The sequence below is a fragment of the Anser cygnoides genome, chromosome 2, assembly GCF_040182565.1.
Source record: "Anser cygnoides isolate HZ-2024a breed goose chromosome 2, Taihu_goose_T2T_genome, whole genome shotgun sequence".
Classification (NCBI taxonomy): Eukaryota; Metazoa; Chordata; class Aves; order Anseriformes; family Anatidae; genus Anser; species Anser cygnoides.
This window is the reverse complement of record NC_089874.1, coordinates 18,035,910-18,060,055: the sequence shown is the minus strand read 5'-3', so window position 1 is coordinate 18,060,055 and position 24,146 is coordinate 18,035,910. Positions and strand designations below refer to the sequence as shown.

Genomic DNA, 24,146 nt, shown 5'->3' with positions numbered 1-24,146 from the left:
ACAAGATTTATTCAGCAAAAAGAGGGTATACTTGCTAAACACAACAGGAATTCTAAATTCAAAAATGTAGCCAGAAATCACCTCTGTCTCTGTCAGTTAAAGTGCTCCTTTGAGATTGCGTGCTGAGTTAAATCTCTAGTAGTTTTTCCTGGTCTCTTTCCAGATGCAGGGAGAGGGCAGAGAAGGGTGGGAACAGGAGGCAGAGGCATTTCTAAAGAATCTGTCTGCAGTAGTTAATTTCCTCATTAGGCATTGATTCTGCTGTCTCCCACAGCCCTCACTTCATTTTCTGGTACAGGTTGTACTCAAATACTGATGGCATCTGCAAGGTATGGCTTGCTGTCCATACAGAAAATTACCTATAGGGCTATTACACGAGTTACAGTGTGAGTGATGGAGGTAATAACTGTTTAAGATACATATGGAAAGAACTGATTTCACATTATTTCCTGTCTTTGTTAGTGAATATTTGCTTAGAAATTACTTTTCTGCACAGTAGGGTGAATTGCAGCTGTAAGTGGAATGTCTTTTCTTTCATCAAAATCCACACCTGTTAGCCAGGGTTCTTGATAGGTGATTCCTGAGCAAATCAAAGCTGACATTTTGTTTAATACTTCCTTTTTTCTATAGTCAAATAAGCACAATTTCATTATTCCCATTTCATCTGTGATACTAAGACTCTGTTCTCTAACCTTTAACTCTGCCAAAATTAAAAGGTACAACATTTCTTTCAAGGAAGCATAGAGCTGTCTCATATGTTTCCATTAACTCTGACATTTATTTTTAAAACTGTCCTTAAGCTAAATAAAATTTCTACATTTTCTGTGACATTATCTGGATGACTTTTATGTGTTTCTATTTAAAGATACAGAAAATGTGGTGATTATATTGTAGTGGGAGAAGGAATCTTTTAACCGGCATTTCTTTAACAGTGCTAAAATTTTGTATCTGATAGCGTATTTACTTTGTATTATTTCCTTTTTCTACATTGAGAAAGACAAAGGTTATGACAACACGACAACTGTCAGGAGAGAGGTTTGCTGCACAGATTTGTACAATGTGTGAACTCTGTTCAACGTAGGTCACATGGAGGTGAAGCCTGAGTTATAGCTGCCTAAACTTTTCAACAGAAAGTCTGCCTGCAGGACACTCAACCACTTTAGTTAAGATGCTTTTCCTGCTTCTTTCAGAGAAGTGTTTTGAAATGGTAAGACAAAGACCACAGTCTGAGAGGCTGTGTGCACTTCCCTCTGTAGAACAGCAACCTTATTGTGGAAGTCATTTCTGTCCAGCAGTTTCTGTTCAACCACAGAAACTATTTTTGGATTCTTGAAGTTCAGCATGTCTGAGCTGTAGCAATGCAAATCCATACCTGAAGAGGAAAAAAGACATTTGTGAATTGATTGCCTGGCTTTCATTGTGGAGGATTTGACAACAGCAACCACACTTGTGCAACCTGAAAGAGAAGGTTTCATTTCACCTCGTATTTTTAACGTCCTATGGGTTGCTAGTATCGAGGGGAAACAGCGATAAAACAAAAGATGTTTAGTGCAGTGAGAAGTCAGTCAAGACACGGAAGAGCCCAGTTTTCAAGCATTCCTGTATCAGTTGGTCATGTAGGAGCTTTATGCCTACAAAACAGAAGGAAACACTGCACTTGTGTCTCAAAGCTTTGTTGAGAGGATCTTAGCTCAAGGAAAGCTGGGGATTCCCTGTACCTGTGAAGTTTCCCATGGCAATCCTTATGTTCTGGATATAAATAACAAGAAACAACTCTTTTCAAGTGAATGCAAATTGCTGGCCTTGCTTAAGTACACCAAATATCTTGTGTCTTTACAGGAAGAAAGAGAGGCACAGGCTAAAGCTGACAAAATTAAACTTGCATTGGAGAAACTGAAGGAAGCCAAAGTTAAAAAGGTGAGCCTTAAAATATTGAAATGTAACCATAAGAGCTATCAAGTCTGTTTTTGTTATTCTCAATAATAAAGTTCTTACTAAAACCATTAAGCTTTTTCATATTTTGTCTTTAACTTGAGACATCAAAACGTAATCTGTGGAGCTGTCTTGCCATCTGCCAGTACGGGAGTCTCTATGAGAATGTTACCTCTGAGGGACTTATTTCTAAAAGGACCAAGAAGGTTCTACCTTTCCCCCTCTCTTCCCCCAGTGTTGGGGCAAAGCCCACTGTCTGGACAGATTGATTTAGAGAATGTGGAAGATACGTAAAAACGTTGCTTACTTGTGCTGTGCTGATTCCAGAAGTATTCTATTTTACTTCTAGAGTGGATACAGATTTAGCTAATCCCAATTGAATTAATGAGGGTCTTCTTGGTAAGTCCTTTCATGGCAGTGCAATAATGTACAAAGATAAAAAAAAAAAAAAAAGAAATTTTACACCAGTAAGATAGAAGGCTTCCAGCCTGTGTCTGCACAGTGCTGCGGCATGTCATGTAAATATGCCCACTCATCCCAAGTTGTCATTGCAGCTGAGCTCAACAGAAGCTACAGATGTTCAGTAACTTAGAAAATGGATGTAAGTACTTATAATATTTTACTTTGGCATTTTCTGGTGTTGCTCATCTTTGAAAAGGTGCACACAATTTCTCGTTTAACAAATAGTTCACAATGTGAAGGAATAATGAGTGTCTTTCTGGTTTATTTGGTCAATGTAAGTAACTCATCTATTTGCTTATTATCGATTTCAGGTTAGTCTGGCATGGCAAGATACCTCCATTCTTTTTCTCATTTAAAACTAAACTACATCTTTCCATATTTCTAACCTGCATTTAGGATACTGTCTTTTTGTATTGGTTTCCCTATCAAGCATTTTCCTTGATTGGATATCTAGTAGATTTAGAGAAGAGATTAGCTTCTGCTTTTTCTCCATAGGATTTTCACCTTTCCTGAAATAACGTACAGGATAAAGCTCAAATTCCTTTTCTGAGAAAAGGTCTTTATTTTGGTGGCAGTGTGATGTCAAAGCCTCCAATATGTTTTACTCCCTCAGCTTACTGGGGGACAGTGGTGCCTTTGAATCAGTAATAACCTCCAGCCTTAATTTTTCTTATCTGCGTTAGCAGATTCAGGTTAGCCCTTTACTTGCTTCTGAAATTAACTGACTCTTCTGTGACTCTGTCCTCAGCTTGTTGTGAAGGTGCACATGTATGATAACAGCACAAAGTCGCTAATGGTGGATGAGCGTCAGGTTACACGGGATGTTTTGGACAATCTCTTTGAGAAAACTCATTGTGACTGCAACGTGGACTGGTGTCTATATGAAATGTACCCAGAGCTGCAAATTGGTAAGTGGCCTAGCAGCAGGGGCATTTTGGGATGCATGACAAATAGATACAGTGCATTCTACGTTATTAGTAGTCTTGAAATACAATTAATATCATTTCTCCTGTCCACATGTCCAGTGGCATTAAACATCCCGGTCTAGAAGCTGAGGGATGCTGCAGGAATGTACTTGGGTCATTCTTGCTGTGGAATCAAGGCTTCCATCTGTCAGTGGTGCAAGCTGCAGTAGGCACCTTGCTCACCACCATTTCCATTTTTCAGTTTTATACACTGTGAAAGGGCCACGTGAATTTTATTGTATTTGCCAAGGCACTGACAGACCCAAACATAAAAGTACTCAGTTTGCTCTTTGAAGAGAGGATGCAGTGCTGAAGTGCTGTCAGCAGGCTGTTACATACCAGCCAAACAAATGCAGTGATTAAACAAGACCGTCTGAGAAGCATTTCAGTCTTCTGTAATGCGTTTCACTTGTGGTGGTGGTTTTCTTAACAAAGTTGTGAACAGGATATTTCTCTTCAACGGGACTGCAGCTCATGCTGGTGGTACCATACGGCTTAGGAAGCAACTACCCAGGCCTCCAGGTCCCTAGGAAACAGCTGTGCAAAACTTGTGCATTTTTAGTTGCAGCTTAATAAGTTTTGTTTCAAAAAGACTTCAAGGCTTAATTAAGGACGGAGTATTCTCTCATTATGAGTTAATTCATAATCTTTTTATTGTCCAGGCTGCAAAGGTATTTACAGCACAAGAAGAAAATTGCCACAACTTTCTTCCAGGGTAGCATTTGACCTACAGAAACTGGAAATTGTCAAACAATCTTTAGCATTCTCAGTTTACAGACACCCAACAGGAAGGCAAAAATGCACAAAGTTAAATACCAATATTGCACTTAAAAAGAGCCCCAGGAGTAATCATCCTGCTAAACTAAAACAAAGAAATGTAAAAATAGCTGGAAAAAGCCTGACTGCTCATAAGCAAAGGAGATACTCATCTGCTTGTAAGAGCAGCGGAGACAGTATCTGCCAGTCTGTTCTTTCTACTCCATTAAGATGATACATGAAGCAATATTGCCACATTCTTTTGTACCAGCTTATCTTAACTAAGGAAGGGCTGGAATTGTCATTAGACCCTAGAGATGTCACAAATGTCACTTTGAGTAGTTTTAGAGTGTTTTCTCGTCTTCAAAAGTTGCTTCCTCTGGTCTGGTGTGACTTGGACAATCATGTCCGAGTGTTAGGATGACAGCATATATCTTGATATATACATTATTATACATACATTATTTTACATACATTATGAGTATTAAAAAGGATGTTCTTGGGTTTCTTCTTTTCTGAATGGACATTTTTTAATTCACCATCACACAATTAAAACCAGAGGTATCAGGGAGAGCATATTTTACAAATATTGGAGTTAATGGATTATTATTTTTTTAAGTACAAATCAGTTGTGTTGCTTTAGTCCCAACTAAATCTGGGTGCTTTGCACTGTATTAATATAGTAAAGAATTGTTGTCATAATGAGTAAAAACTGTTTTAGAAGCGAGGACAGAAGGGTAGAAAAGGAAGTAAATCACTAGTTGTTTCAGGAAGAAAAGTCTGTGAATTCCTGATGCAGAGGCCTCTCACCAGGTCCAAATGAGCTGGAGATGGAGCTTTTTTGTTTGCAGAAGGGAATTTTGATATGGATGCAAGGGTACGTGTTTTTTTGTCTGCTTCCAGTGCACAGCAACATGCAGTTTGTTTTGTTCAGAATCGTAACAATGTTAATTATCCTTAATTCTTGTCAGATTATTTCTTGACAGTTCTAAATAGTTCTATTACTATCAGCATGCTTAGGATACAGGCACTCTCTCCCTTTTTCTTCCTGCTTGCTTTCCGTGTTAGATTTCAAGAGAATAAAATCACTTTAAGAAGCAAATCTCAGCAACAAATATTTCAGTCTGAACTGATATTCCAGAAAGTCCAAGCTAGTTTTATATCAGAAGACAGAGTATCTTATACAATCATTGCAAGTAAACTACTACACTCCTATATTAATTGCATGTTAATATCACAAATAATTTCAGTAGTGGTATGACACTGGGCTGTACATACCAGTATGTATTTTGCTATAAAGAGTACTGTCTTATAATATACATCCAGATTTGACATTCCTTTGTACAGTTAATTATTAAAAAAAAAAAAAAAAAACCTCCTAAGGATACCTTTTGTCTAAGAAAAATATGGGACTGAAAATCAGCAAACAAGTGTGTGTGGCAAAAATTAGTGTTAAAGAACAAATGATGAAATAATGAAATCACCCCTTCCCTCCGCCTTGCTCTTCCTACTCACCTTTCTTTGATACATAATTTGACTCCCAGTGTAATCATGGTAGATGAGTAGGTTTTCTGTTATGACCTGATAATTATTTTACAGTTATCCTGGACTGTAAGACAATGTTTCAAAAGAGGACTTGGGTTTTGTATTTCCAGTGCTTTGCAGAAATAGCAGTTGCTAAATGGAAAGTATCGTGTTGCTTGTGTGTTAAATACCAATGCGTAATTGTGAACTGTCCTTGAAAGTAATCTCAGTTTGTGATATTTTAATTCACATAATTTAGTTTTGATGGGGCATCCTGGTCTCTTTGAAGTAATGAGAAGTGCTAGAGAAAATATATAACATATATGTTATTATCTCCTCTTACACTAGGCCATTGAAAAATGTGATCATCGAAGACCACTGAATTTGGGGTACAGCTGTTCTGAGGGAACTCAAACTTGAAAATCAGAGCTGGTTGAATTCCTCACCCAGATGCTAAATTTGTAGAAAACTGCAGTTTGGGTCCTTCCAAAACTGTGTGTCAAATTATGCTGAATTCCTTTTCCTTCTAAAGGGGATTTATGTGTCTGTTCAGCTGCTTTATACGAGTGAAACCCCCAGAAGGAGAGATCAAAAGTTACCTAACCTCAGAATAACTTGGTGGCTTTTCTGGGTGGAGGTTCTGGGTTCAGATCAGATTAGGAAGGAAGAGAGCTGAGAGTAGGTCTCCCACCTCTCTGGTGAGTTTAACTGCTTAGATGTTGAGTGAAACAGTAGATTTTCACATCAGTTCATAATCTTTCTATTTCCTTTGTTTGGCCATTTCTGTTTTTAAAAATTTGCCTGAAACTAAATATTTTATTTTCAGTGCATAGAATTCTTCCCGCTGACAAAGAGTAGTTTTTCAGTTGTTTCAGTAAGTGAAATGTCAAGGAATTTTTTTTTAATATTTTTTCCCAATTCAGTAGTCAAAGTGAGAATATATCCCCAGTGATACTGCAAACCGTAAAAAATAAAAGCAAACAAAACAAGAAGGGCATTGAGAAACATGGGCGTTACCATCCACTCCTAGTCGGTCACTGGTTCCAGCCTTCGGTCAACAGCACCGAGATGCAGGAAGACTCTAAGGGTGTGCCTGAGCTACATAAGGCATCTTCTGTAACTGATTTGAACTTCCATGTGACACTATTTTCATGTGGTTTTACTCCCTTCTGTGCAGTGGAAAAGAGTGCTGGGCTCTGCAATTCTGAACGAACATCAGATAATGATTACATTCCGACACAGGAATTTCTGTGGCCTTAGGAGGGGATAGTTTGTGTGTCTTACGTTATCTTTTTTGTCTCACCAGAAAGGTTTTTTGAAGACCATGAAAATGTTGTTGAAGTGTTATCAGACTGGACTCGAGACACTGAGAATAAGATTCTATTTTTGGAAAAACCTGAAAAATATGCTTTATTTAAAAATCCTCAGGTAAACTGACGTGGTAGTTGATAATGATGTCATTTTATCTGTGCACTGTCTATTATGTTTTTATTTTGCTTTCAGGTCTGTCAGTTCTAAATTAGAGAAAGCTAACCTTGTGTTTTCCGAAAAAAAAAAAATGTTAAATGCAAGGATTTGAAAGCCAGTGCTTTCTGTTCTTTGCTGATACTATTGTAAAATCATGTCTAGTGGTATAAAATGAGATGTGTAATTCTATGATACAAGCTGTTGAGATCACAGAGCTGTAAAAACCTGGCCTTTGTCATTACTACAGTTTCACCATTCCTACTGATGAAAATCAATACTTTCTTGAAGGTCCGGTTTTTGTCAGTTGTATGTGAAACCTCTTAAAGAGTATGCTGAGTACTAAAAGTTTATCTGTATTTCATTTAGACTGGGAAGAGGAACTGGGTAAACAGTAACCTTCTGTGTATACTAACTTTGTAAAAAGAGGATCTGTACACTGAGCTGCATTAAATTATTTCACATAGGTGTATTCACAAATCATTTCTTTCTTGTAATATGTGGTTGAAACCATGTTTACAAATACCTTACCGCATACAAGTGATGGATTCTGGAGCACTAGGTCTTTTCCCCTTGCCTCTTAGCTCATTGATCCTGAGGGCAGCAAGAGAAAAATGAGCAATTCAGCATTGCTGAAAAAATGAGTCAAATATATTCTTAGGAAGTATTTTTTAGAATGAGCCAATGTTTCAAATAAAACCTGCGGAGAGGAAATTTCCTTCATCGACATAACAAGTATCCACAGTCAGGGAAAGAAAACTTACCCTGCAGTGTACATGGTCTAATGTTGATTTTTAATATGAAACAGCAAAGCCAAGTTTGGAAGTAAAACATACATGATGGCTCAAGATGTCATACTTACTAGTGCACGTAAACATACTTCGCAGCAGAAGGAAAATTGTACATTTGCCTTGTACACTAGTAGCGTTGTTTGCTGTGGCTTAGGGCAGGGCCTCCTGGGAGATAAATCTTTGATGAAGATTCTAGATATTTTGATAGCGATGACCTTTAGAAATAAACATGACCTAACCCAAGAACAGAATAAGAGTCTAACTCTGTCCTCTCTGTCAGGGCACACTGAGCTTGACCTGGACATGTGTGCAGTCCTTGACCTTCTGCGCCTCTGTGATAAGCTCTAAAATGAACAGCCTAAGGAAATTGGATCAGTTGTAGCTATCACACTGTTGAAGTATTTTGACAGTAATAAAGTCTAACCATCTGTCAGGCTCAGTAAATTCAAACACTGTGGGACAGGCAGAATAGTACAGGCATACAGAAGTATAGAATAGTTCATTTGGATGGGACCTTCAAAGATCTTCCAGTCCATCTGTCTGACCATTTCAGGGCTAACCAAAAGTTAAACCATATTATTGAGGACGTTGTACAAAAGTCTCTTGGACACTTATTATATGATTATGTTTGCTATGTAATCTGGAGTGAATCCCTGGAAAGGTAAACCAAGCAGAAAATGCTCAGTTGGTGGGGGACAGATATGATACATGATTATGTAGCAAACTACTTAAGGAAATTATGATATAATTTTTATATCATATTTTTAATATTAATTTATTTATGACCAGTGGTAATGCAGCAGCATCAGGATTCCTTATGGTATTCTTATTTAGTGTTCATTCTGTCAAAGATTACCCGTGAAGATCTGTAACTTGCAGATATTTTTCTGTAAAGAAGAGACAAATTCCAAACGCAGCCAAATGCCTACAATTTATTCTTAGATGAAATAGTGATACTAACTTTTAATTACAGAGGTTTGATACAATAAAATTATTTTTAAAAATTGAATAATTAAACTGTCCAGAGGCATTGCTAAAACATGCGGACCTCTGGAGAATATCTGTGACCTGTGCTAATGTTCATTGTTTCTTTCTGTGCACTGGTCACGTATCTGGTATAGATTAAAAAACAATTAAACATGTTTCCTTTTCGAAGGAGGAATTGAAGTTTTGAAATGCAGGGTTTATCCACTGCAACAGGGTATTTCTATGCTAGCAACGTACTGCTTGGCTAATGCCATTGGCTGTTTTTGAAGACTGTCATTCTTGTCATGCTGTCTTCTCTAATATTTATCTGCAGCTTTGTTCCTTAGCACATTGTTTGAAGTCTTTGGAATACATTTTGGAAAAAGCATTTTGCAAAATACTCAGGTCTCCCCTTGTTCACCAAGACAGGCACACTTTTGCTCTTTCCTCACAGGGAAATCAGAGTGAAGGACTGTTCTGTGAATGGTGCTGGTGACTCATCTACAGAGACAGTATCATGAGTCCATGACTAAAGAATGAAACAAAAATACACAGTATGTGTACAGATAAAGAAAATTTTTATAATAGAGGAAGGGTGATGCTATGACATGCAGTTGAGTGATGCTGTAAGTGATGCTGTGCTTGACTTTTGAAAGGGAAGGTTGTCAGGTCCCAATGCTTTTTTTCAAAAAGCTCAAGGAATAATCCCCAGCTAATAGAAACTCTAATGTAGGAATGTAGAAAAAGTTTTTGCTTCGCCTAAATAAGGTTATTTGTAAGGGGCAGCTGAATCTAAACTGCTGACTATTAAGTGTTGGTCACACCCTTAGACCATTGCATTTGGTTTTTTGGCCTCTTAGCAGTGGCAAAATCCACTGCTTCCATGGATTTCGTTTACCTGTGTTTCTCTGCTGCTGATAAAAACAGCCAAGAAAATTTCAAATGGTCCAGGTGATCAGGTGATACCACAGGACATTATTTGGGAAACTAATTGAAATCTGGGTACAGTAAGTACTTTATGCTTCTGCTCTCTCATTTATAAGCCAAAAGCAAAAGCTATGTCTTCCAATGGAGAACCCATACACTGAATTAACTCTTTTTTTTTTCTCCCTAAAAGCAAGAATACTAAGCAGCAGAAGAAGGTGGAGTAAGAACTTGTGATGTTTTTCATAACGGGACATAGTGGTTTTCACTCTTGAATGTTTATTTTGAAGTCAGTGAAATTGGGCTGGTATCCACCAGGTGACATTTCTGTTTTTAACCACTTTGGCCAGGTTTTATGAACCATGTATTTTGTTCTTATTTTGTTCCCTCCACTGTTAACTGTGCAAAGGAAACATAGACGGGTGGTAGGGAACCTGACTGTTCAGTGTGCTGGCAAAGGCACAGAGAAATAGAAGTGAGAAAAGGGAAGTGCTTTTCACTGTGCTCCCAGTGTTTAGTAACCTTAATTTCCTTCTCTGTTAGTATATCTCAGAGGATGGTATACTTTCAAGCTGAAGATGCTACTTGGATAAATATTTTTTTCTTTTTTCTGCCTTGGGACAGTATCACAAACAGTTTTTATATACAGTTTAACTGTTTTACAGGCAACTTTCAATCAGCCTATTAAGTGCGTTGTTGTTAGCTGCATAAGCTCCCCACTTACGCATGTCTTTCGTTTTTCCACATTCCCCCCTCCTAAAACACTTGAAGATCATCATCCTCAAGGCATGAAAAGTAAGCTGTAGCAATTTCTTCAAACACTATAAAATTGAGGAAGCAGAGATCAAAATCATATTTTCAAAAAAGCTTTGCCTTTCTTTTCTTTATTTTTATTTGTGGTCCCCAGAGCAATTATAGGTATCTTGTAATATTTTTAATGTGCATTTTTTTAGGGGACACATCATGATATGGTTTGCAGATATGACCGCATTCTGGTTTGTTTGTTTGTTTTCTGCACAAACTATGCTGCATTCTGTACACAGTTGAAACGGGATGCATGTAGCACATGGGTGTGAGCTGGCCAGTTTTTGATTCATTCCAGGTGCAGCTTGGATGAGGGTAATCAGGCAGTTCTTTGCACGAAGAAGATAGTCTCACGCCTATCTCACTGCACAGTGTTTGGTCTGCACTGTTATGGACTTTGCAAGTCTTCTGGAAAAACAGTTTCAGTAGAATGAAAGCAAAAATGCAACCTAAGCAGAAGTGAAAGCCAAAGGAGGATGCTGCCTTGAAAACCTATTTTTGCTATGTACTGGCAAGTAGCTGCTGCATTCCCACTTAAATGGAGACATTGCCACCGTCCTGCATGAGTACAGGGAGAAATGCAGGCGTAACGTCTCTTAAAGCTGTCATACCTGGCTGGCAGTACGTGCCAAAACTGCCACTGTGGCTCTGCATTAATCTAACTCAGGCAAAATGGCATGGGAGAGAGAACTGGCTTTGTGCTAGCTTCAGCCGATCTGGGGTGTGAAGGCATGGGGAAGAATTCAACAGAAACACTCAACTGCTCACTTCTGCTGCAAACGTTAGGAAAAATTTCTTTACTACGAGAGTGGTCAAACACTGGAAGAGGCTTCCTAGAGAGGTGGTTGATGCCCCATCAGATGCTGACAGTGTTCAAGAGACGTTTGGATTAATGCCATCAATAACATGCTTTAATTTTTGGTTAGCCATGAAGTGGTCAGGCAGTTGGACTCGATGATCTTTGAAGGTCCCTTCCAACTGAACCATTCAATTTTAAATAGCCCAAACAGAATAGACAAAGCAAACCCAATGACAGAATGTGCCCAGCATACTTTGGTTTGTTAAAATAATCCTTTGTGTTTGCTTTCTTATGTTATCACCATAAGAGGATGAATCCGTCCAGTTAAGTAAGCTCAGCTCTCTATCAAGAGAAAGACATTGTCTTTTGAAGTAAAAAATAGTTAATTCTCAAATTTGTAGACATATGCTGCGAGCTGCCCTGCAGCCACACACATCTTGTCCCATTAAAGACCTGACATCCCAAACCAAACATGCTTTTCCCAGTGGTGTTCTCAGCCAGGCAAGATCTTGCCTTTTATCATGACCCTTGACTACTGGACTTGGAATGACCTCTCATGGACACATCTGGTTGCCTCCCATAGGATGAATGCTTCTGATAAAAATAGGAGACCACACAGTGATAAAACAAGTACAGTGTTCAGTCTGCTCCCCAGGTCTTCAGCCGCTGACAAATAATAAGCACTGTAATAATTCCATGTTTCAGGGCAGAGACATAACGGAGGTAATCGGTAATAAATGAAATGTGTGTTGACAGCTGAAAGATGACAGTGTGCATCTGTGTAAATGTGGTTTAGGTGACAGAGCACTGCTTCCCTAATGAAAAAGGTGCCTTGTGAGAGATCCAGCATGGATACCATTAGAAACTTTCTCTCTTTGCCATTGATTATGTCAGCACAGGGTGGTCTGTGTTTCTTCTAAATAAATGCCAGATGCCTGCATGTGAATCAGTTGTAATCAGAGGAGCTTTGTTTTCTTACTATCAGTGCACTGAAGACTGACTGAGACAGATGAATGCTCTCCCCACCCGTAGTAAAGTTGATGACTCAAGGCCTTGTTGAGACAGTGACAAGGTGCACTTACCTTGATAAATCATCCCTGTGTATGGTGGGGGTTGGACGATGTCTTTATAATGACCTGAAGAAAGAGGCTTTCAGCTTGCAAGTCCCTCCACTTTCCACACCCATCCCAAGGCCCGGAGGCCCAACCCAGCCTCGCGGTGCCCTCTGAGGTTTCTCTTCATACCTTCCTCAATACAAAACTGTGTGTGCCAACATCAAGCCAGCAGTGCTATGGGGTAAGACCAAGTCTGTCAAAGAGAGCTCTTGCACATGTACAGAGGACTTGGCTGCAGCAGCTCACGACAGTATCTTTCTTCCAGTAGGTTTTGGACGTCATAGGCAAGGCATTACTCTGTGGGTTATGCTTAGAACACACTTCCAAGCAGGTTTTATTTTGAGTTGGTTTTTGTTTTGTTGTTGTTGTGGTTTTTTTCTGTTGTTGATGGTGCCTTTGGGTGTAGCTGTGGTCCAAAATATGCTTGCTTACCTTCATCCATGGATTCAAAATGTGCCCAGGTAGTCTGGAGCCATCAAAGTGCTACTTCACATCCTACAGAAAAAATGTAGCTGTATTTCCTAGACTAACTCGTATTGAATGTTCAAGTTTCTTTTCTTATGTTCATACCACAGACACAGCATCAGCATAGGCCAAATTGCACGGTGGCTGTGTTTTTGATGTCCCCTGTCTGACTTAATGTGAACTTTTAATAAAGCATTTTTTAAAGAACTGCCTTTGAGATCGTCCACACCTCTTCCTCTCTTGGTGCCCCTCCAAAAGCCATCTGCTATGAGGCTTGTGTTCTGGCAGACTGTTCTTCACAGCACTGCTTGAAAAAGAAGATGTGGTTGTTAGAAAAGGCAGATAAATCTCGTTGCTGTAAACATGTTATGATGGTAGGGCAGGTTTGCTGCTTGTTTGTGTATTTCATATTGTGTAGAAACAGCATGTTCCTTCATGGATATGTTTCTCGTTTGTTTTTCAATAATGCTTTGCATTTGCATTGTAGTTTACTCTTTGTTGATTTCTAGCCGTGTAAATACATCGCCACATTCTCATAATCTTGAGACATGTATCTCACTGAAAAAATGGTGGGAGAGAAAAGAAGTCCGACAAATTCTTGGTTGTTCAGCAGTTCTATATTGCTGCAGAATTACAAAGTTAGGGGTAATTTTTAAATAGATAACTTTCAAAAAAAATTTTTTTTTTTTTTTTTACTATTTTGTCTGTCTCTTGGAAAAAAGTGTTTTATGCCCTTCGTTCTGCAAACTTAACTTCTTGATTAATTTCAGGGAAATCAGTAAGACTATCACATGCATGAGGTGATTTGCAAATCCAAGCTCCTGTTCTTTCTGTACTTTTGTTTAGAAGGTGATAAAACACAAGCACTTCAAGTGTTATCATTCTGACTTCAGGCCCAGGTTCTGCTTGATGCATGGCTTAACACCATGATCTCTCTGCCTGCTTCATTCACAGCTACCTTACCGTCTGCAGGCAGCCAGGGGCTCTGCCATGCTTGCTGTTGAGCAAAGCCACTGGATGTGCTGTGGCATGCAAAGCCTTGCATTCTCCAGAGCTACCTTCCCAAAGCCCAAAGTGCTGCCTTGTACAATGCAAATGGATGCAAAATTATTTCTGCTGTTTAACAGTGGGTGAATTTATTCTTGCTGGTAACTGTGTGCATGAGGCGCTGTGCTTCCTTGTTTTCAGGGGCAGGCAGGCACTAGGTCCTCTGAGGGCAGCTGTAGCTTCACATAGCCACTGTCACAGAGGTGGAGGGTTAGTTTCAACGTGTAGGCTTGTGTTTCAGTGGTCTGGAGAGCTTGTGGCAAGATATCATGATAATCATTTAGTACACTGATTTCTTCTTGATTTTTTGAATACCTTTTCCATTGTTTCAAAAACATTTTGCAGGACATGAGCAGGGGGATTAAAAGGAGAAAGTAGTAATTTTTGATAAACACTTCGCATATAAACACTTACTGAAAATGAAGAGCTGAGGGTATTGAGTGCCGGCTATGAAGCATGCAAATTATCAAATTGGGTTGTTAGGAAAAATGTTTTCTAGCCTTTTGGTGTTGTATTTTCTTCATCTTATATCATCACGCAAAATATTATGTCCTCTGCTGCCATAATAATTTAGGAAACTGTGCAAATGGGAATGATAAAATCAAACCCATTGATCCAGAGAAACAGCCAAAGGTGTTTTTAAATTTTGGGAGGCTGTAAATACATAGCCAAAAGTAATTTTGAATTACTTTTCTATTATATTCAAAATGAAGAATCAAAACTCATCAGTAGGCAAAAGTGATTGAGGTTTTCTGTAAGAATTCATATGCAACTGCTTCCTACGTTTGTTAGCATGCATACTCAGTATCAGAAGACTGAATAACTGTTGAATGTGTTTGTAGTGATCTAGTTACTTGTTGTATTGCTGTCTTTATAAACAACATCAATTTCTTTTGTGTCTTAATCAGAATTTCTACCTGGCAAGCAAAGGGAAGAATGAAAACAAAGAAATGAATGATAAAAACAAAGAGGCCTTACTGGAGGTAAGCCAGCTTTCTAGGTTGAAGCTTTATCTGTCACCAAAATTCTGCCACCATCTGCATCTGCTCTGTAACAACAGGGTTCAGTTCTTTGTGGGCAGAAGCGCAACAACAGGAAGTTCTGTGATGGTTGCTAACAGCAGCTTTGTGTCTAAGGTTTAACATTTGGCTTTTCCTCTGCATCTGCTGCTCACCACTAAAATGGCAGGTTTTGTACCCTATCAGAAATTAAATGATGGAGAATGGGTTTATTGTTACAGACCGCAACGCAAAGAAATGTTTTGCTTAGCGTTTCTATGAAGAGTAATGACACCATACCAATAAAGGCAATGTTGTGCAAATACAAATATAAGAAACAACTGTGCCACACCCTCAGGTCAGCTTTTGTGACTTTGTATTAGGAAGACTGATCAGTAGCAAACAATTCTATTTTGTGTTAGAAACAGATGTACTTCTCACTACCTCAAATCGTTAGCTGTACTACAACAGAAAAAGAACCTTTGCACTTTTTCAGGAAGTCTGTTTAGCCTCTTGCCTTTCCTGCTAAAGTTTTACTTCAGTTGTATGATTTGAGTGAGAAAAATCCAGAGTTACGTTGAAGTTTTGTGAAAGATTATCACAGTTTTCCTGGAATGCATTTTGGCTTTGGTAAAAAATCAGGAAGGGAATGCCTTTCTTGGGTGCCTGAGGATTCTCATTTTAAAATCACATTTTCCCCATCACAAAGGCAACAGATGCTAACCAGCAGAAGTCCTGGTGAATTCTAAAACAAAATATTAAGTGTATAAGGGTGTTGGCATTAAAAATTGCTCATCAGCAGGTCCTTCAAGCAAACAATGAAGTATATTTGTTGAAACAGTGTTGCACATGCGAGCATGTATTTAAAAGTGAAAGTGATGGTTAAGGGGGATTTTTCTTCTAAGTGATTTCAAAAGATTCTCTCTACAGAACCTATAGATACAGCAACAGACAAAAAGCAACAGCAGCAATATCAGTGCATTCTGTTTTATTGCCTTCATTGGATAAATCTATATCTAGTTAAAACTTCTGGTAGTTTTTTTTTTCTTGACCCTTTAGAGAATGGAGGGTTTGCAAGCCTTCTTTTCCAGTGTGAGCATCCAGCTTGCATGTCTGAGTTACCACATTAGCTTGGAAAAGTTTCCTTTGCCAATCTAAGGTGTTCATCCCCCTGGGAACTGCATTCCCTCTGTTAATATGTTTACTATCACAGGAAATGTCTTCATTTTTCAAGGGAGCATTTTTCTGCTATTTATTAGTAGGGATGTGCTTAAATCCATTTATTCTGAATTACATTATTCTTGTTGCACAGGAAAGCTTCTGTGGGGCATCTGTCATTGTGCCAGAGCTTGAAGGAGCCCTTTATTTAAAGGAAGATGGAAAAAAGTCCTGGAAGAGGCGTTATTTTCTTCTACGAGCTTCTGGAATTTATTATGTACCAAAAGGAAAAACCAAGGTCAGGAAGCCAAATAATACTTTCAGGAATAAAACAATTCATGGAGGTGAAAGTGAAGAACTCCCAAGGCAACATATTAAGAGCACTGCCTGGCATATCTGAGAGTGTGGCTTTTTTTTGGTTTTTGTTTGTTTGTTTTGCTTTTTAACTTTGTCTGCACCACTTGTGCAAATATTAGAATGTAGTCACTGAATCCTGTCACGTTTCCCTCCTTTTGATTTCCATGGAGAGATAAAAGCATTAAAGAAATTTCACTCCTCCGGAAATCAGTAGGGGGAAGAAAAACAGCACAGCATCTTTCAGTTGGTGTTATGTTGCTAAAGTACTTCACTGTTATATGGGTTCCCTGTGGAAGTATATTTTAAAAATTCTGAACTAATTTCTTATCACAAAAAATGCACAATCTGACTTTATTGAATGCTAACTTCCTGTGCCAATAACCAGCATGCAGAAATGGCATGTGTGTTTTTCCTACAGTGATCTTCACCTAGGGAAAGTGTTGTGCCTTTTAAAGTATTTTAAGACTACCCTTTGAGTAGAAAGAAGTGAGACAGAAACATCCACCTGATAGAATCAAATGTACTGACATCTAGTATTGCATAATATTTAGAGTCTGAATTGCCAACACTGGAGAAGCAAAGTAGTCCTGGGTATGTTGCACAAGAGGACAGCTGGCTTCTCATTTCCACAGTGATGTGGGAGAATGGTGGCTTCTGAAACTGGTGTTTGTATTTTTTATATTTTGAAAACCTATTCTGTTATCACCTGCAGCTCTGCTAGTGCTTCATAATTGAAAATTCTGATGCTGGAGCTTTACTTTTATGATCTGTGCTGTGAAACTTAACTGTTTTGCCATTCCCTGACTAAATTTTCAAAGGAAGAAAAAAAAAAAAGATAGCTTGTAAAGGAAGTGTCACTGCTCCAGTGACCTGTGTTTGTAATCAAATCTCAGTGAAACACAGACCTAGATTACCTTGCTACTTTTACAGCTATTTATTGTGACTTTACCTGACCCTGAGATAACAGTTTTCAGTTCTCCAGTCATCTCACATAATCTTGTTAAGTGGAAGGCACTTAATGTAGAAAGAGTGTAACAATAATGAAATGAAAAGTCCATTTGGGATGCTTCCTTATATCTTGTCTCCAACGTTAGCCAGCAGCACAGTGCCTAAGCAGGGCAAGCATACACTTGTAGTTACCCAACCTTTTTTTCATCCTCCAGTGATGCTTGTTTTAGTGACTTTCCTTTATAGTGCAGATGAGGAAAGCGCTTTCCTTTTCCAGATGATGGACTCCAAACTGAGCTCAGGACTGAACCATACCTTCACCTTGGAACAGTTCTTGTACTTTAACACTTCATTACCTGTTAGTTGTTACAGCCTTTTCTACCACCCTGTTAAAAACAGTGTACTCAGCCAGCCACTCACAGTGATTTGTTAACTTTATTCAAATTGTTTAGGAAATAGACACAGCTCTTTAAGAAGGTACCACAATCAACTGTTGCTCCTGCTTCTGTAACAGCTTCAGCAAAAGGTTCCATATGTCCATGACTCAGCCATTGCAGAGAGTATCAAGCCTCTTAGCCCAAATTGATGTTTAATGGTGATTTAAGTTAGTCACTGGACTTGCTATTGGAACAGCTGAGGCTCAGGTACACGTCTCTTTTGTGGAGACAGTTGTCTCTGTTAGGTGAGCACCATGCATTGAGCGTGCTAAACATCTGAAAGCACTGCAACAGTATTTCATAGAGATTTTCAGGCAAAGCCCTTCAATTATGGGAGTTCATCCCATGTCAAGGTGGTATGAAGAGTGTGCAACTTGCTGCAGTCCTTCAGTTGTGTGTAGAGTGATCCCTTTCACTGAGGTACAGAAACAAACTATTGGTGGGCAATACTACCTTCTGCTGCTGCAGTTGTTTTGAAATTCATCATGTAATCATATTTTCACATGTTAAAAAAAGCAAAGAAGTTTGGCGTACCTTTTGCACTTCATGTTGGCTGTAAAATACAGGGCAAACCTATAAAAATACAGGGACATTTCCAGATGATTTTATATACGTGCCTTTAGTGGTTTTTGTTGTTGTTGAACAAACCAGACACCAGTCAGCACTATTATCTTTGTTTCTTTCTTCAGTGTTACCCTACTTACACCATTCAAAAACGTGCTGTTAATGGACAGGGCCACAAAACGGCAGAATTGGAATTGTTCCTGTTGTAAAATGTTCCTGTTAATGATGTTGTTTCATCTAGTCATATCAACACTGGAGAAATATTAGCAATAAGTGCCTTTGTCCCTTACATGAAAATTTGTTCCTTTCTTAGAAGAAATTAACAACCGCATTCATATTGGTTTTTATTTCTGTAACCTCACTCCTAAAGGGAAAGAACAACTCCTTACTATACTACATATATTTGAGAATGCTTGGGAACTTGCAGTGTCAGAAGATCCTAGGTTCATACACTCAATGACAAAATCCCTGACATGAACTTCAGGGGAGACGGGAGAGAGAGAAGCCATGTCTAGATACCATATGGAGTGTTTCCTCCAAAAATCTTAGTTGCAAACTCAGTTTATAAATGCAGTAGCGTAAATAAATCCAACTCAAGGGCACATTTTAGTGAAAGTAACAGTAAGAGTGAAAACAACCTAGAAGAACCATCATATGTGGAAATATAACCCCATTCTTAGAGGAAATGAGGGCTTGTTTTCTTTTTTTTTTTTTGTTGTTTTGTTTTGTTTTCACAATTTCCTGATATCTCAGTTTAACCAACAGTGACCATATGGCATAGCCATTTCTGCATTTCCACTCAAAGGATTGCAAAAGGTATGCTTTGTGTGCAGAATTCTTCACAAAAAAAGTCTGCCAGTAACAGAAACCTTGTTACTTAAGCAACATATTGTGAATAAGTAAATGTTATGATAAACAGAACAGGAATGTTGCCAGGAAATTTGAGAAGATTCCAAGCAAAGCAGATGAAATGTGTGTTCATTTTCTGATGGGAGTTTACATTTGTTACATATATCAAAGACAGTCAAGCTCCGAAAGCAATTTAGAACTCCAGGCCATCATTCTACAATCAGGATTGTAAGGGTGTGGTTGCAAGGTCTGTATCTATTTTACAAAAGTTATTTCTTACTATGGTCTTCTCCTTTTTTTTTTTTTGCCATAAGTCAAAATCTCCACACAAAGCAATAAAGCATAACAAAACCAGAACAACATTAAAATATTGCACTGTTACATATTATGCCCGATCTGTACTGACACTCTTCCAAATGTTGAAGTATACACATTCTTCTTTCTGTAGTCAACTTTGTAACAGTTAAAAAAGTAAAAAAAATCAGCATCCATACACTTGAAAATACTCCTTTAATGAGTCTCACATCAAAATTTAATTTGTTCTAACAATGATGTGCTTGGTTTTTGTTTGCAGACATCCCGGGATTTGGCATGCTTCATTCAGTTTGAGAATATGAATGTTTATTACGGTTCTCAACACAGAGTGAAATATAAGGCACCTACAGATCACTGCTTTGTCCTAAAGGTAATGTACAAGAAAAGTAAGTTCTGCAGATATGATACACAAATTACTGTATATGCAAATGTATTTAAGTTTCAAGGTCCATGGACCCCTACAAGATAGAACACCTCCTGCAAAATCATGTTTTTTTCTTCTTCATTTCATTCTTGATTAGCAACATACCTTGAGAATCTTCTGAACTTAAAGGACTGGTAGTCCTATGATGTATATCTACACTGCATCTATAAAGTTTTCTTCAGAACAAGGCCGAATATGCTTCCAGTGACTCCTTAGGTGACTGGACACATCCGGACAAATAGCACACAAGGCAGCACCTGCATGCCTTTTTTATTTGCAGTGTAGTCATACGTGTTGAATAGTATGTTGACGCAAAATCTTGCCTGAACAGACATCTTTGGTGGCACATTTTATTGCACAACTAGTTGTGGCATGAGTGCAAAGGAAACTGTTCATGCAGTCATGAAATTCTTGCAGCTGAAATACGTATCACACTGCTGCCACTCCAGGTAATGGCACTGCAGCAAGGCTGGAAATACCGTGTTTCTCTCAGGAAAGGAAAAGAATCCCAGGCTCTTCATATAGTTCAGGTAGCAGAAATGAAGCCTTGCAGTTGCAGTAGTTGGGCATTATTTCCAATCTGTCTTTAATACGGGTTTTAGAATACAGTGGGATTAGTGTGTACAAGACAGAAAATAATCTTTTTGATTCTTTTCTATTTAAAGGTCTGTGTTGCAAACAAGATATGAGAAAACATGGTATTTTGCCATCTCAGAAAAAGGTACAGGAAACACTCACTGCAGAGGTTACTTATTATACCATATTTCTGGCTGTAACTGCACGCTTACAGCACTTTTTTGTTCAGTTTCAAAATGTCTGCTAGCCTAATTTACACATGGCCAAGCAGAAGTGGTTTATAGACTCTGACTTGTTTTCTGTAGCAGATATAAGTAATCACCACTGCTGAGAAGTTTTAATAGTAAAGTTCTCTGTAAAATGCTCTGGGGAAAAAAAAAAAGAAAGAAACTTCATCCTTTCTTGTAAAATAGAGAGAATCTTTCTGAAATCAACAAGTGAGTATTATTTCTGAAAAATACAACTCTCAATGGAAAAAGAAAAAAAGGAAAAGGGAAGGTGATTTAAAAAAGAAGGGGAAATAGAATTTCTAAACCATTGAGACCATATGTGTGTGTATTTATATCTACTTATCTCAGATCTTATTACAAGATCCACTCCAAACCAAATGACTGGTCAGAGGAGTATCTGACTAATTTAATAACAATTATTCATGTTCTATTCAGATGAGAATAAGAGCATGATTTCTGAGTTGTATGTAGCAATGTATTTAACTGTTCACAGTGAGTGGGAAAACTTCCTGGATTTATTCCCATCTTTTGTGAAAAGAGGGATAAATAAGAACTTACACAAAAAAAAAAAAGTCAAAAAGTCACCACTAGACTAAAATACTCGCTTTACTAGGTGTGTGATGTTAGCGCTGTACCCTCAACATGAGATATGAAAAACAAGATGAAGAGCTCACTAGGGAGTTTTATGTATAATAGGCTTATAAACGTATGAGACATACTCAGCAAAAATGTTTTCTCTGATGCTTCTTAAATGTGTTTGCGGTATGCTAGGATAAACATCATGTTGATGAGATCATTATATCCAAGCAACCCTGCTTTGTGGTGAATAGATTACGTTACACTGATTGTTCTTCATTTTAATTCCCACAAGTCAGCATTTGGTAGATTCCTGACTGGCTCAGTTTCAGACTTGGCTTCTACTACCAGTTGTCTTTTGCAATGGCTGGAGTCGCCAAGGAAGAATAAAGAAGCTTTGGTATCTTCAAATCTTCTGTTGTTTGTGGAAGCCTTTCACTTGGAGTGGTTTTCTGAAGGTGATGCAGTGGAGAGTTTGGTATTTCTTATAATGTCCATGCAGTAGTTCAAGTTCAATATATGCCATTTTGAAGGCACGCAGCTGAGATGAGTTTTGTCATATCCTTCTTCTCTTACCTTCAGCCGGAGTTGAGGTTGTAATACATCATGAGATCTGTAGGCTAAGGGAAAGAACAAAGTTAAATGTTGGTCTCTCTGATTGGATGTTTAGTGGCACACAAGTGTGTGGAGAAGGATGTAAAGCCATTTATTACACTTATTCACACTTCGTTCCTGTCTGTTTTCACATGGAAGTCTCCCAAGTCTCCCAGAAGAAAATATTTCTGTTGCTGGGAGGCACCTGTTCAGAAATGTCAAAGGAAAACAAACCATTGTCCTTGAGATATTTCTCATCCTGTTGTATTTTGAGAATGAAGTCCTCAAGATGGAATGACAGTACTTTTTGTAGACAGGTGCAGTGAGCAAAAGGCAATAGATTTAACAGGTAAACATTTGTCTTCACCATCCTAGTAACCTGGTGCTTCTGGAGGAATGTGGGTGCTCAGCTCAGTCCAACCCAGATGGAAATTCCTCCACAGCCGAGGTTGCCCTGCTGTGTCCTCACAGCTCTTCTATGCCCCTGTGTGTGTCTCAGGGCAATGGGCTTTGCAGAGGTTCTCTTCCAGTAACTTGTTTGTGTTGGCTGCAGGAGAAGATTATCATTTTTTAACATTTTTTTTAAAGGATTGTTGCTTTCTGAGCATCCTGAGGAGCTCCTTAGGAACAGAGAAACTGCTCCCTCAAAGCGGTGAGCAGTCGTCAGCCAAGTTACTTGCTCTGCTGTGTTTCAAACGTTACAAAAGAAATTGCCCAGCTTAGAGGCAAAAGACCAGCTTGTACTTTACAGTGCAGGAGAAATACAGGGACTTAGCTTCAGCAGTATCATGCTTCTGCGCTAGTCCTGCTGAATTTTAAACCAGACATAATTTCCCTGATTCGAGCACTGAGCTGAAAAGTTCTCCTATTTACTTCTGACTCTACTTGTTAAATCAATTGGCATCCTTACTTCAAGAAAGGGGGAAATGCCTTTTGTTTCTTCAAAGGACAGCAAATGGCCAGTGAGGTGGTCTGATTTGGAGTTGAATGTGACTTCATGCTTGAAGGAAGCATCCCTTCTTTTCCTCCAGTCGCCATTTGAATGTTGAGCCCTCTAAAACAAGTAACTAGGCTAAAACCAGTAACATCTGTGCTGCCTACAAAGGTCCTGTCTCATGTTGTCAGGGAGAAAAGATACAACATTCCTTTCTGCTAACTCCTAACCTGGTCATTTGCACATTTATGGAGGGAAGAGCCTGCAAGAGATATTTTGAGAATGAGCAGAGCGTTTCTGTCATTTTTGCGTCTGTGTGCAAGGAATCATCAAGAGTTTGCAGGAAAGAGGAACCCTAGAACTATTGTTAACTGTAACCAACACTGGTGACTTGGTTTTAGCTGGAATGATGAGATCTCTCAGGTCGTCTTGACACTGCCCTGAACTGTATGAGCTTTTGCCTCAATGTCTCTGGGACATTGCTTTGAACACTGCTTCACCCTGATCTTTCTAAATAGGATGTGGGCTTTTTCTCTTGTTTCTTCTCTTAGGCTAACAGTCAGGTGAGGGGCTTGCAGAGACTGAGCCTGTGGTCTTAGTGCCTGCCCCAGCTAACACACAGAACATGCATCCAATCACAAAGTCTGTGAGCAGGCAGCTCCCTCTGTCCTGTTGTTTTGTTGGGTTTTTATTGTTTGTTTGGTTGGTTTTTAATCTATCCATTTAATTTCAACTTCAGTGGTCACACCTGGGTTAATTAGCTGATGCTGGCTTAGGTACTGATGTTAGTGTAACAACAAGATCACGCACATCATGGATAAGTTGCTTTGATATTTAAGACAGAAGCCAGTGTAGGTTTTGCAGCCTGTGATGTTGGCAGCTGCACTTAGATGACGTATTTTGAACTAGGTCTTATATTAAGTGTTCTGGGCTGCACGTCCATTCTGTAGGATGGTATATTTATATTTGTATATAGGTACACACTATAGCTAGAGTAGTGTGATGAGTTGTGAGTGTTCCTTGCCTATCATTTTATCCTGTCACACCAGCACCCTGTTGTATATACTGTAGCTCAGATCTAAAATGGGGAGGTTTTTGCTTGTACATTAATAATAACAAGATAATGAGGAAAAGAGCAGTGTGCCAAAACCAACTCAGAAGCACATCGCAGT

At 38.7% G+C, this 24,146-nt stretch overlaps 1 protein-coding gene across 1 annotated transcript in view; it reads left to right on the top strand.

The window, feature by feature from the left end:
• Positions 1–24,146, top strand: part of APBB1IP (amyloid beta precursor protein binding family B member 1 interacting protein) — a 65,754-nt gene that overhangs the window by 24,793 nt on the left and 16,815 nt on the right. The window contains exons 5-10 of the mRNA XM_048048463.2: positions 1,840–1,917; positions 3,143–3,302; positions 6,946–7,067; positions 14,923–14,997; positions 16,325–16,468; positions 19,900–20,010. Of these exons, the coding sequence (XP_047904420.2) occupies positions 1,840–1,917; positions 3,143–3,302; positions 6,946–7,067; positions 14,923–14,997; positions 16,325–16,468; positions 19,900–20,010 (690 nt within the window). The remainder of the gene's footprint in view (positions 1–1,839; positions 1,918–3,142; positions 3,303–6,945; positions 7,068–14,922; positions 14,998–16,324; positions 16,469–19,899; positions 20,011–24,146) is intronic.